The sequence below is a fragment of the Taudactylus pleione genome, unplaced genomic scaffold (genome assembly GCF_031769625.1).
Source record: "Taudactylus pleione unplaced genomic scaffold, aTauple2 ptg000077l, whole genome shotgun sequence".
Taxonomy (NCBI): Eukaryota; Metazoa; Chordata; class Amphibia; order Anura; family Myobatrachidae; genus Taudactylus; species Taudactylus pleione.
The window spans coordinates 413,838-428,600 of NW_028284479.1; the positions used below are offsets into that span (position 1 = coordinate 413,838).

Consider the following 14,763-nt stretch of genomic DNA (forward strand, 5'->3'; position numbering starts at 1 on the left):
GGTGGGGTGGCCCTAGACAGAGTAAGAAGGAAGCTGAATGCTGCAGTCTCTCGGTTTGTGGTTGGCTTGGGCGGGCGTGCTATCAAGCACCCTCGTCTTCGATATGAGGAGGTACATTTATACAGGCCAGATGGAGTGCACCTCACTGAGGAGGGTTTAGGTTTTTTCGTATCTGACATTCTAGCCTCATTGGAATAGTTAGTAGGGCCTGTGTTTTTTGTTTGGTGGCGTTACGTGTCCATTAATTTTGTCCACGTTGTTGGCGGAAAGCAGTGCTCCTCGGCGGCTCAATTTAGCGCGGCAGAGCTTGGCTAGCATTCCCCCTTTGAGAAAAGCGAGTCGGTTGCTACCTTAAGGGAGAACCAGGTCTTCATCCTAGGGAGGGGCCAGCACTATGCTAGTTAAGGGGGGGTGGTTCTACCCAGGTTAGCTCGCGCAGGGGGTGGGGAAAACTCCACCCCATTTTGGTAAAGCGTTCAATTAATTATGAGCTGTGGACCGAGGTAGCACTGCTTTTTCGCCACCAGGACTAATTAATCAATTCTAATTTCATATAATAAATTTGGCTGTGACCTCTTTTTACCAATTCTATACAGTTGTCTGTGTCTTATTTATTTAGTTAAGTTATAGCTTAAGAGTGTTGTGTAAAATAATAAAACTATGGGTGACTTAGTATGCACCATTAACAACCATGAAATAAAAACATTTGTTATAAATGAATCTGTGCCTCAATAGCTACTTTAATCCACAATAGACCAGATTACTTACTTTAGTGTTGCTCTCAAGGGTTGGTTCCACAAAATCCATGGCCTTATCAATGATATGCAAGATTCCATTAGAGGCAATAAGATTCTTCTCTAGAATCTTCCCTCTCTTTTTGCTACCACGAATCCTGATCTTTAGCTCATTATCCTATGAAAAGTGAAAGCAGATTTTTAAGCTCTGTAATAATTATGGCTTACAATACTAACATGAACATGAAATGATCTTTTATAAAAGGAATTTCTCAGTATCTGGTTAGCATTAATGACGACTACACATTGATGGTTACCCCCCTATAACATTGATCAGCTGGGTTGCACATACATCACCACCGGTTTCATCATTGGCAGCACAGCATGGATGGTGGAGACTGGAAGCAGGTTTTGCGATAATGCTGCAAGTGATATGTGACATATTGTGGCTGCAAGCGAGCGCGGACGGTTTTAGTGGATACAGGTTCATTTGCTCAGACTCACACCGTGTCCTGGTACAAAACACTTTTCAATGTGGTCATTATGTTTGGATCCAATCTGCATGTGTGAGCTTCAGGCAGTATCTTTCAGTAAGAAGTTGGTAGCTAGCCATGGAGTTAACACTCTGTGGGGCCTATTCATCAACTGATAAATGGCCCGGTAACCATGCGGAAAGACCGGGACGTAGCTGCGATACTAATTGAGGGGACAGCTGTTTTTCAGAGCAGCTGTCCCCCCACCTCTATGCTCCGCTGCGAGTTGGATACTTCATAATTGGAGGCCATATGGCGTCCGATGATGAATAAGCCCCTCAGGGGCCTATTCATCAAAACAAACTATAATTATCATTTGAACTCGCTGAGACTTCAAACACAGTTTAGGAGTTATTCATCATGCCTCCTGCCCTAAACTATCACTTCCGAAAAACTGCTGTTTCTACGTAGCAGTTTTTTGCAAGTGAGACTTTTCTCCTGTCCCTCTTCAGTTTTCACTGTCTGTCTTCTTGCAGCTTGAAGACAGGCTGGGAAGAGACTAAACCCCCGCCTATCTGCCTGCCCTCCCGGCTCCAACTAACCCTGCTGGTGTCTGTCTCCCCCAGCATCCTTATAAAGCTGCCTCTGTGGCCGACAGAGACCCCCGCGGGGTGTCTGATCACCAGCCCCGCTCCGCCCAGGGGGCCGATCCAGACCCCATCCTCCCCGGCGGGAGTCTGAACCAGAGCCGTCGCATCTTTTCCATCCAGGGTCACCTGTGTTCAGTCAGTGTGTCCGGGTTACATGTCTGCAGTGCGGAGAGCTCCGGGGCTCTGCAGTGCAGACATAGCAGGGAGGGATCTGAATAGATCTTTCTGCTGTGGCTGCCATGTAAATCTTCACAGGCTGCCGTGTGAACAGCAGCCTGTAAAGGTTATCAGGGGCTGAAAGCCATCTGAAAGTGGCGTTCAGTAACATCATCAAGTTCCGCAAAGAATGCTTTTTCAGAACTTGATGAATAACCCTGACACTTAATTTTCACATGATTTTGTGAAAAATAAGTGATGATGAATAGGCCCCTAAACCAGGATTTTCTCTTCTGCACTTCTATACCCAGTACTATATTTATAGCCCTGAAATTGACTTTCTTAATCTCTTTTTGGCAGCAGCTCCCTTCTTCCAGGAAACTATCTTTCACCACACTTCCAGAAGTTTACATCTTAGTAGAAAACTTAACTGTGAAAATTAATTGTATACTGAAAACAGATTCTACTATTATACATTTGTCTTCCCCCTTCCCTCTAGATTGTAAGCTCCTTGGTGCTGGGTCCTCCTCCCTCCTTGGAGCAGGGCCCTCATGTTCTCTCAGTCTTCTTCTCTTGCACAACATCTACACTCTACACCCCCTCCGTGGCCCTCTACCCCGTGGTCCGCTCATTCGTGGCATTTGTTCCTCATTAAACTCATCCAAGTGCTATCCATGTTTTACTGTAGTTGGTTTAAGGAATTTTGGGTTGCTTTAATCGGTTGATCAACTTCATGTGACACTGGGCTCCTGATGCTAGAGGTAAGGAGGTTCATATAAGGACTCGTCAGCATCCCTGTGAAATCCCTCCCAGAAAGATGTGCTTACAGGATACTATACAATAGTGAGCTGCAGACTGGGTTCTCCTCTTGGTTAGGAACAATAAAGAGTGAGGGGAATGCAGAGCACAGTTATATGGAAGATGTTCTCAATTATAACTCCAAGGTGCATCAACTGGAAAACCAAGTCTGTTAGATTACTGAATTCTCTGTTTTTCCAGCAAATCATTATGAAAACCTTTATGTAGCCTCCTGGTCTAAAATACACACCGCATCCTAGGGACAACCATACAATACAGAGAGAACCTTATTGCAAAATACAAAGTACATCCTAGTGACAATGATAAAATACAAAAAGCGGCCTAGTGACCACCATACAATACAGAGTGTACCCTATTACAAAATACAAAGAGCATTCTAGTGAAATCAAACAATTCATATTTATTTATAGATCTTAAACATCTGGAAAGATTCTCATCCTAATAGCAGAGCTTTATAGTACATAAACATGCTCTTGCTAACAATGTGTATATAATCTTACCATGTCTGTTATCTCCCCTGACTTTCCAGTCAATGTATAAATTAAATCAGTGCTGTTGAAATCTTCAGCATTGAGTTGCCCAGCAATCATATGAAGTTTGATGAAGTAAAGCGTATTTTCTTTGTTTGCGATAAGATTCGCCACCTGTCATGGATCAGAATAAATATAAATAGTTGTATGAATTTACATACAACATAGAAAAACAACAATATGCAGCACCGGTCAATACATTTTGGCAAAATCGCTGTTGCGAAATTATTTTGCTAGTAAAAAAAAAAATATGAAATGTACAAATGTGAATAATTTTATTATACATATATAGATGCGCAGTGTATAAAGACCTTTTGTATTGTAATTGCATAGCCTGGTAAGCTGATACTGATGCATATGGAACAGCCAGTGGCACCTTTTTTTTTTTACAGAACTGTCCTGATTTTGAGATTAAGGATTGTGACCCATGAGAAATTGGGGAGTGCTTTGGGTGGATCAGTGCCTAATCTGCCCTTATCATCAAGCTGGGAATGTTGTGAGGTAAGTGTATACCATGCACATGATATCTATCTTGTTTACCTATTGCTTTGAATGAATGTAAACAAACTTGCATGAAAATACTTACATCTTTCCCTTTGATGCCTCTGTTTATTGGCACCAAAACAGTGAATGGCCCCAGTGAAGTCAGTGGCCACGAATATACATCTTTGGGAAAAAGTAACAGGTTATTCAGTAATGGGCTTGTTTACTCGCAGAGTTCAATATCATAATGAATATATGACAACAGACAGCATTAAACAATGTTAAGGATCGCAGGGATTATACAGTTTGTTAGGTCTGATTCAGAGTTGTATAGTAAGCTGATTTTTTCCTCAAATGAGCGGTTAACGGTAAACTGCACATGCACCGCACTGCGCTGACACCAGTGGTGGCTCCAGAGGTGGGGCTGCAGCGCAGTCCAAAATTCAAATAGGGGAGCTACACCAACTGCCACCCTAAACGCTGCCAGACATCACTGGCTGGGAATCACTGGCAGTTGGTGTGGCTCCCCTATTTGAATTTTGGTCTGCGCTGCAGCCCCACCTCTGAAGCCAACACTGGCTAAAACCTATCTGCAATTAAGCACACATCACTTACCTCCACACAGGGTGACTGACAGGAAGACACCATTTGGAGGAGGATTTGGGGGGAGTGGTATAAAACAGCCATGTCGCGGCAGTTTTATGGACGTGTTGATGGTTGTGCCTGCAATCCCGTATGCTAATATTGCGACTCTGGCATCACAGTTCAGGTAAATATGCTGCGTGGCCATAGAGTCACTCAATTTTCGGAGGATTAGTGCATGCACTAGGCTGTAGGCCTTGGCTGTAGTTAGCAGATTGATAAGTGCAAAATTGATTTTAGGAAAAATGTTGGCGTTACACCGGCGTTATTGATTATATCCTCTGCTGATATTGATTGAATTGACCCCTCCTATCTCTGTCTTCAACAGGTAATCAGAATTTGTTATCTGAAGTCATGCTGGTGCCTTATAATATTTTATTGTATATAAATAGATTGCCATAAGTACTATCTCCAGTCTTTAGTTTGAGTATAGGCATGATTGATCTTTAGTCCTAAATGTTTGGTATGTGATACATGTTTGTTTAAGCCATTTTATTGCTAGGTCTGTATTGGCCGGCCAGTGTGGGGTTGTCAATAATTAGGGTACACATTTTGCTACATCTCTACTTAAATATCATTCACTAGCCTGTAGTTAGCAGATTTCACAAGTGCAAAATACATTTTAGGAAAAATGTCGGCGTTAAACCGACGTAAAAAACAGAAGGAGAACATTTCATCATCCAAAACTAAAAACTACAATCAACACTGCATATGGACACCTATGGAGCATCAAGTGTGGGTTCACTACCTCTTTTACCACAAACACCTGCTGCCTGCATAACCAGGACATGCAACACTGAACTCCTCGTTTAATCATTGCAAAGAAATTACCACGTCACTTGCTACTATTTGTGCTGCCTTTTTTCACAAAAAAATTATATCATATCTGTGCCAATGCCAATTTACCTCTTTAACCTTGCATATACTGTCTGATTTACCATTGCTTTTTTTGCCTAGCCTCACAACTTGAACTACTTATACAATCTTATTTATTACTAATTTTCTAAACCCATTAGATCTTCACATATATTCCCCTAAAAAAATAAAAGAAAACTTTTGTCATCGGGCATACATATTCACCAACAGTGTTCTTTCACCAGCATTTTTGCTAAATTTTTAGCAGTTGTTCTCACACTATTCCTACTTCCAGTATTCCTCCTCCTTCTTAACTCATCCACACCATGACCATGTTTTCTTCAATTTCTCCCTTTCCTCAGTGCCTACCTAATCCTTTATTCTGCCCCCTGTTCCCACCTCTATCCTCCCCCCATAGTCTCCTCCACCGCTTCCTCCCCTCCTCTGTCTGTATTCCTCCCCTCTGTTTCACTCCCCCTCCTCTCCTGTTACTCCACTTTCATTCTTTTCTCCCCCATAATGGTCCTACTACCCCACCCCTAAGCTCTGCACCCACCCTCCTCTCTCGATCACCACACCTTCATCTGCATCACACTAAACTTCCTCCCATTCCTACAAATGCACGCCGCCTCTCTTGCCTACTGATTACTTCCTCCCACTACCACCTCCAAGATTTTGCCTGTGCTGCTCCCTACCTCTGGAACTCTCTCCCTCTCCCTATCAGACTCTCCAACTCTCTACAAATCTTCAAACGGGCTCTCAAGACCCACTACATCATTGCCTTCCAGCTCTCATCCTAACCTGCTGCTCCATACTTCTTACTCACTGTCTACCCCATCTGTGTCACCCCTGTCAGTCCCTCCCCTTTAGAATGTAAGCTTCACGAGCAGGGCCCTCTTCCCTCATGTGCTTATCTTTCCCCACTCATACAATCACATACTCCAATCTCCCCACAAGGGCACTTAACAATTGGTAGCTGATGCCCTACTGCTTATTCTGGGTGTTATGATCGCTATTGCAGCAATGTTTATAAACTATGTTCTTATTCTGTATTCTTTTGTACTGTAAGTTGATGTTTTCGTGTTTGCTCACTTGTTTGTGTACTTTGTGAGGCACTGCAGAACCCTTGTGGCGTCATATAAAAAAAGGATAATAATAATAATGCACTGCAAATGTGTACAGGGATTATCCTGTATAGTATCTGTTACGCTACTAGAAGTAAAGGTGCCCATGCTCAGAGCTATCCAGACAGTCACCCCGACTGCCAGTGGCTGAATGTCTGTCAGATTTGAGCAGATATATCTATGCCAAAATGTAAACCTGTGCTACAGCCTGCCTACCCATGCACAGAAATTCTAGCTGCCTTAAGGCACACATCCACAGACCTAAAAACGACTGCACGATTACGACATTGTAATCGTGCAGTCGTTTGACAGTCTGTACTGTGCCTACACTGAACGAGCAGTCGTTCAGTGTAGGCACATCAATCATCCCCTAACATGCTGAACCTGACGTTATCGTCAAGTTGTACAGCATAATGCTGATGCTTGATGTCTGAAACGACCAGCAGGTGAGCACATCGCTGGTCGTTTCTGACATTAATGTGTCCGATTCATGCACGATTGTTGAGCGATCGAACGATAACGATATCGTTATCGTTCAATCGCTTAAAGAAATCAGCAAGTGGATGTGTGCCTTTAGAAAAGTTCTCCATGGAACTGACAAATGCTGCTCTGCAGAAGGTTGTCAGTGAAAATACTCAGTTTAATGAAAAGGGAGACACGCTCAGGATATGGGGATTTTAGGACTGCTCTATGTGCCTGTTTATATTGGATTTTTGTAAGTGTGCATAATCCTGGAACTTTATTACATTTTTAAAGAGGCAATGCACTAGATACTTTCTATGTTATGACTGTTTGATACATTCCAGAAGAGGTAGGACTAAGAGGAAATTTCCTTATTGAGAAATGCTGATTCACCAGGGATTCTTGTGAGTGCAATCACTATAACAACATTCATATTGTAATAATCTTATGGGACTTCGCTATATATACGTTTTTCTCTCTTTTTATTATGCGAATCATTGATGTATGAATTGCATCTCCAATGTAAGTTGAATGCTCACTAGAGTGATGTGCAGTGTTTTACTATACACAGTGTGCAGTGAAGGGAACTGATAGTGGCCTCACGTTTGCCATGCAGTTGGAGGTTGTTACCAACCATTGTTATAATTTTTATCCATTTCCTTTTCTTTTCCCTTGAACATTATTGTATTGTGCTTTTTTTTTTTACATGCATTATTAGCTCCTGTTTACTGAGAACCAATTTGTGAAGCATATAATGTATCTTAAAACTGAAAGCTTTATACTTCTTTTTTTGAAATGTCAAATACTACTTTGCATACAAACAACAGCTCTCTCCAAGCTTTGATAAATCTCCCCAATACAATTTTAGAAATGACAATGGCAGTAATACTCACCAAACAAGTTTATAGCAGTAGAGAGTTTCCCCTGCCATCGTCCAGGTTCTCTATTAATTTCTTTGATACGTTCTAAGATATTTCCATAGCATACAAGACCATCACCAACATATCCCTTCTTGCATGTGCATCTGTTTAATAGATCATCGGTTATTATGAAAGTCTTCAGTACACACACATTCTAAATATAGCACATAAAGAAACCACTCACCTCATTTTCCCTGGTGCAATTGTAGTGCAATTAGCATTTTTACTGCATTTGTTCTTGGTAATGCACATTTCTATCAGCTGACACCCGATTCCAGATTTAAAGATAATGTATCCTTCTTTACATTCACAATGAGACTGGAAAACAAATTGAATTAAGTATAAAAAAAATATATATTTTTGAAATTATAATGATGAAAATTAGTTTTGACAGGAGACCATGGCATTTTGTAAGTAACAGTTATGCATAATAAGGGTCATTTTGAAGTGCGTCCTCTATAAATTCGAATTTGAAAGGTGATGGAGATTTTACCTAAGTTCCAATCATTCTTACACTGTGACCCTTACCCAGCAATGATGACCCTTACCCAGTAAGAAAAGTAAAGCCAACAACTCTCAATTCAAATGCGTTTGTCATAGAGGGAAGTTTACAGTACAGTATAAATAATAGATAGCTATTTTTATTTCATTAGCACAGAGACAAAATGTCAACAGGCACACATTCTCTCAAGATTTAAGCATAATTAGTGAAAAACAAATAATAGAAGGGAAAGCAGATTATTAGTAGATTATGGGTTAAAGGAGTTTCATAGGAGGTTACCCACACTGGACTTCCACTGTTACTGAATAACAGACCAAGGGGCCCATTTATTAATGATCGCATTTTGCAACGCGATCAGGGCATGCAGTACCGCCCATGATCGCATTGCAAATTGCGATCATAGCGGCCGAATGTATGATCCGGCACATGCAGGCTCCGTTCCTGCGATGTGGCCGGAGGCTGCTGCGCATGCGCAGTCCTGCGGACTGCACATGAGAGGCGCCCATTGCTGGCAGAGGGATCTGGGAGATCCCTCCCCTGGTTGACATGCGGTAAGTCCCCATAGGCTACAGCGGCTAATTCTATCTTCAGATGGCGTTAGCTACTGGGGCAAATATCGGGAATGCTTCGCATTCCCGATATTGATACATTTGGCAGCATCACATCCCCCATAGAAACCTATGGGGGAGGCGGCTGCCAGCGGCAATGGAGGGATGGCAGCAGGTATCGGAGATACCTGCTGCGATCCCTCCTTCATACATCCGGGGGATACTTAGGGCTCTATTTACTACAATCCGCATTTGTAATGCAGATTGTAGTGTAATATTATCGACTGAATTCGCATTACGAATTCAGGCAATATCACAGGGATTTACTACAAATCCCTTGCAGGGACAGAGCTTGCGAGAAAGCTCTGTCCCTGCGATCCCCTCCGCACTCTAGTCACAATATTTTTGCAAAATATACTGTGACTAGTGCCCCGCGAATGTGCCGACCGGCCGCCGCTGCTCCCCCCGGTGCTAAGCCCCGCCTCCGTGATTGCGGACCCCCGCGACCTCCCCCGAGAGCCCCCTCCCTTAATAGCACTTACCTGCAGTCATCAGTGATCCGGTGATGTCTTCCATGCCTCCGGTCAACTGATATCCCATACTGCACTGGGACCTGATCACCTGATGACCGGGCTACAGTGCAGCATGGGAGACCAGCTGACCGGAGGGGAGTCATCACCGGAGCCCCGACCACTGGTCCCTGGAGCCAGGTAAGTTAATTTTTTTTTTTACACTGTATCAGCGTGTGGTCTGTTTAGACCACACAGCTGATCACTGGGACCGGCTCTGCTCTGCCTGTTAGAGCAGAGTAGGAGTCCGGTAACCGGGGGAGACCCTGGATAACGCCACCTCCAGGTGGTGTTATTATCACACAGCTTTCCCCGATATTTTTTTACAATTTATTTTTAGTAACTTTGGTTGGATCACATTTCCCATTACAATTATGGGAAATGCGATCTGCTTACTAAAAATAAGTGATACTTAGGGGTTGGAGTAGAATTTTATGAATTGTACTCCAGTTGCCCTGTAATAACTATAGGTGATACTAAAATAATGTGAAAAGGGTGTGAAAACACCCTTTTTCACTTTATTTTAGTAAAAATAATGGTAATAAATAGAGCCCTTAGTATTTGAGGTAAACCCCGGAAAACAGGTGTTTTCGGGGAATTTGCCCCAAATTCCCTTTGATAAACAGACCCCCAGATAGCTGTAGACCGTTACTAGGTAGAAACTCCAGCTTCAAAGTAAAAACTTATTATATAAAATCAGTGATGGCGGTAACACATCTACAGGCGTGTTGGTAGTGGTACAGGGCATAGGCAGAGTACAAATGATGGCCCTGATTTAGAGTTGCTTGCAGGGAAAATACTGCATGATGCTATATGCTGCATGCACAGATCTGTCAGCTCTATATTAACACTGCATTTACAGTTAGGCTAGTCTGTACCTCCATTACAACTTAACATTATACTGTGCAATTTTAATTTCCCTCTGCAACACAGAATAGTTTTTTGTCGGTTCAAATTGCACCCAATTTGTCTCAACCCAGCCTGTAAAGTAAAATGAACTGATTTATTGGTATTTTATCTCTATCCATGCCTTAGTACATAGCTACCTTAAGCTGGGTACACATTGGAGAGATGTCAGGCCGATTTGCTGTTTAGCAATGACAAATCGCCTACATTGCTCAGTGTGTATGCTCAACATGTTAGGGCCTGCGGACGTTGGTGACACCTTCAGGTTTAACGTGCTGCACATCAAACATGACAAATTTGCAGGAAACCTAATCATGTTAATTAAGTATGGAACAATATATTGTTTCTTCTTTCTAGTGCGTACGCTCAATCCCAGCTCAAGGGAAATCATCGGGAAAGAACGATTGCCGGTCGCTCCAATGTGTACCCAGCTTTAGTCAGCTCCAATGCTCTGATGATTTATGTGGTGGTGATGAGAATGTTTTGTGCTACTAATTTACTACAGTAAATTAGTTACATATAATATACGTTTGCCTTTCATAAAAGAGTCAGACAGTATTAAAATAGAGGAGTTGGAGTGGAAGGTTTCGTGTACAGACTCCACAGCCCTGCAAGGTACCACTGTAAGCTTGCAGAAAAGAGAGCTGTTAGCTCTGCTAGAGATGACTGGAGCAGAAGACTCAAACTACCACTCAGTTTATTATCAAATAGAATCCAGTGACAAGTCAGTAGGCAGTCTCATATAATTCATATAATACACCCCCTAGTCTCTCGTCAGGGACATAATATAAGTTGCCAGACCCTATAGCAATATATGTGACCTGTACCACCCCTGCTCTTATAATCATGTAAGGGGCAAGCACGTGTACAGTAGAGCTCCTTTTGGACTTTTAGCTCTGGATAACAGAGTAGGTGTCTCCATAGTAGATATACTTGTTACACTGTACCTCCCTCATTTTCGGGTCCCATAACAGCTGAATTGCCTGGTCCGGAGGTAGTTCTGCCAAAGCCTCTACTACCATTGTGATCACAGGCACTGTGCAGCTCCAATTCTGTCAGAGTGTGGATTAAGGATGGCCAGCAGAATGCAATGGCTGACAGAATGCAATGTTTCACAACCATCAATGGTTTTCCCTGATGCTCCTGGGTTTTCAATTCAATTATATATTTGTGACAGCTGCCATCAACGCTTGCTCCCATTCCCATAGGTTGTTTAACCAATGTTTCCCTGACATTATCAGTACACTGTCTCAGCAGCAATGCTCCTTTGTGTATGTACAAACTAACTTTATCATCTGCACATGCGCACCACCGAGCCATCGATGGCTTAAGCCACAGGTTCTCAAACTCGATCCTCAGAACCCCAAACAATGCATGTTTGCCAGGTCTCCTCACAGAGGCCGGGACATACTAAAGAAAAAATGCAGTAAAAACCCAATTTTCGGCGGTTTACCGCATTTCCATATGTACTAAGCCCTGGCCGCACATTTATCGGTGCAAAGGGTAACGCCAGAAAAACCTGGCATTACCCTATAGAAGCCTATGGGCTACTTACCGCACCCCACTCCCAACGCTTCGCTGCCTTGCCACCCCGCTGTCGCCCAGCGCTGGCCCCCACTCACCTGCTCGCCATGGTCGCCGGCCCGCACTCCTCCTGGGTCCTCCGCCTCCTCCTAATCTTCTTCCGGGTGCAGGGAGGAGGAGGAGGAGCCCAGTGCTTCCTGCACAGGTGACCAGCAGGAAGCTCTAGGGGCTCGGAGGGGGCGGGGTCCCATGGAGACCCCGTCACCCGGCGTCGGCTGCTTCGCAAAGGGCAGCTCTTATCGCAAGAGCTGTCCTTTGTGATACTAATCGCAAATGTTAGTACATATGCGATTAGTAAGGTAGCGGTGACTGGCGGAATGGTCACCGCAACCTTAGTACATCTCGACCAGAATCACAAGTACAATAATTTGCTCCACTTGTGGATCTTTTAAAATGCGTCAGTGAGTAATGAATACACCTGTGCACCTGCTGGGTGACCTGGAAAATGTGAACTGTGTGGAGTCCTGAGGACCGAGTTTGAGAAGCACTGGCTTAAACCATAGAATGGTTTGTAATGGTTATATTATCTAACTTAAATACCATGGTTTGCAGTGAAACTTTGAAAACCTTGCACCATTCAATGATGTTTGTGGTTGGAGTTGAGTTTTGCAGAGGACACAACTAAAAGAGGGGGGGGGGGGTTTGTGTAAAAATCTTAGATTAACACTACCCTAGTAAATTAAAATTTTGACAAAAAGCTAACATGGTGAAAAGTATAATTCGAAAACCAACTAGTTAGATTGTAATGCCGTAATTTGGATAATAAATCTTTGGAGTTGGCGGTGCTCCCCAGAGTCAGAACGACAAGATATATAGAAAAAGGAAAAAGAAGACTCTTTGTTGGAGGCACTCAAGATATAAATGAAAAATTAAGATTTACCTTTTAATAGTTATATTTCTAAAATATAGGGTTGACATACAACATACATATAATATCAGATATAAAGTTGATATACAACATACATATAATATTTATAGTTATTGACAAAGATTTGCCAATAAAGAAAGCTTATGAGAGATATGTACTCATAGAGTTAGATATTCTGGATGATGGCGAATGTTGGTAGGAAAAAGTGGAATGGGTATGATATACCCCCCCCTAACCCTAACCCTCCTTAGGGGTGCCTAACCCTAACTTCCCCCAAGTGCCTAACCCTAATCCCCCCTCTAAGTGCCTAACCCTAACCACCCCCTTCCCCGCTGCCTAAACCTAAGTTCCCTGGGGGGGTGCCTAACCCTAAGTCCCCCCCGGGGGTGCCTAACCCTCCCTCCCCCTAGCCTAACCCTAACCCTCCCGGGGGGGCGCCTAACCCTAAGTCCCCCCGGGACCCCTAAACCTAACTCCCCCCCGCGGCTGTCCGCTCGCCGCCCCCGGCATCACTACGATCGTGATGCAGGGCGCCGGTCTCCCGGTGTCGGGGAAATGCGGGCGTCTACATCTAGACGCCCGGCATTTCACCCTTGCCGGGATAAGACAGTCGGGAAGCCGGCTGCCGGTATATAGGCAGTCGGCTTCCCGATTGCTTCCCGGAAAAAGTCAATCCGTTCATAATAATACTTCAGATGTACGTAGATAAAAACAACCATAAATTAGTATAGGTCAGAAAAATCTCCAGAACGATGATTGACACATATAATGTAGACAAGTACAAGCATGAAATGCCTTCCTGCTCAGAGGATCCCTCAGTGCACCCACTTAGGACAATATAGTTTATATAAACACACACGTCATGTCCTAGTGCCTGTGGGAAGAAACATTTGGTAGAATAGCATACGTTGATATTCCAAAATAAATAGACATGTGATAAAATGTTGAAATATATCAAACCCACTTATTAGGATAAAGTGGTAGCGGCAGATTGTCACCTGTGTAATTCATGTGTGTCCTGGATTAAAGGGATATTATGGAAAGCCTAGTTATTGTATATACTACCACAAAACTTAGCTTCAGTTAAGGAAACTTTTTACCTGTAGATTACTGAAATCTCACCTTTCCAGGACCATCAAATTTACAAACAGATGATGCTGTGGGGCAATTTCCAAACTCTTCCTGGCATGGGTCAATTGGCAAACACACATTACCATCTCCTTTATAGCCCTCCTTACATGTGCACTTGTGTTGGTTTGGACCCATATATGTGCAATCAGCTGCTGCATCACAAACCTTCTTCAAACATGGATTAATAGCTGGAAATAAAGGGTATTATTGGGGATCAGAAATGTTATAATACATGGTAATATACAATATTTAAGGGGAAGTAGTTATGAGACCGGTGGCCGCCGGTCTCAATCCTGATGCTGACATCCCGACAAGGGACTTAAGATAGGCGTCAAAATTCAGACACCTATCTTAATCCTGATGCCGGAATCCAGGAGGACACGTGCCTGAACAAAGGTAAGCCGGGGCGCCCTTAGTGTTAGCCTCGGGGAAGGGGGGGGGAGGGTTAGGTAAGTTAGAGGGGTTAGTGTAAGTTTTTTTTTTGGGGGTGAGGTTAGGGTTAGGCACCCCTAGGGGGCTCGTTAAATCTTTTAAGTGTGTACCGGCAATCATGCGATGTCCAGGGTGAAGGCAAATCGCTCTGAACATCGGCATGTACCCTCCCTAACTCATCAATCTATGATCTTGTTCATGGGGTGGGGCAGGGGTGTTAATGTGCAGTTATTACTAGCTGATAATAATACATGTGCAGTTTGAAAGCTGGAGCTTTATTGGCTAAAACAAATTGAACAAACTTAGCAGCTCTGATGGGACAAACATAAGCAAATACATTTATTAATTTTTCATACAGGGAAAATACTGACTGCA

At 43.2% G+C, this 14,763-nt stretch overlaps 1 protein-coding gene across 1 annotated transcript in view; it reads right to left on the bottom strand.

Moving 5' to 3' along the window:
• Positions 1–14,763, bottom strand: part of STAB2 (stabilin 2) — a 209,063-nt gene that overhangs the window by 151,459 nt on the left and 42,841 nt on the right. Inside the window, exons 8-13 of the mRNA XM_088467854.1 lie at positions 13,948–14,144; positions 8,033–8,166; positions 7,822–7,952; positions 3,949–4,028; positions 3,333–3,476; positions 769–912 (exon numbers count right to left, since the gene is read on the bottom strand). Of these exons, the coding sequence (XP_088323980.1) occupies positions 769–912; positions 3,333–3,476; positions 3,949–4,028; positions 7,822–7,952; positions 8,033–8,166; positions 13,948–14,144 (830 nt within the window). The remainder of the gene's footprint in view (positions 1–768; positions 913–3,332; positions 3,477–3,948; positions 4,029–7,821; positions 7,953–8,032; positions 8,167–13,947; positions 14,145–14,763) is intronic.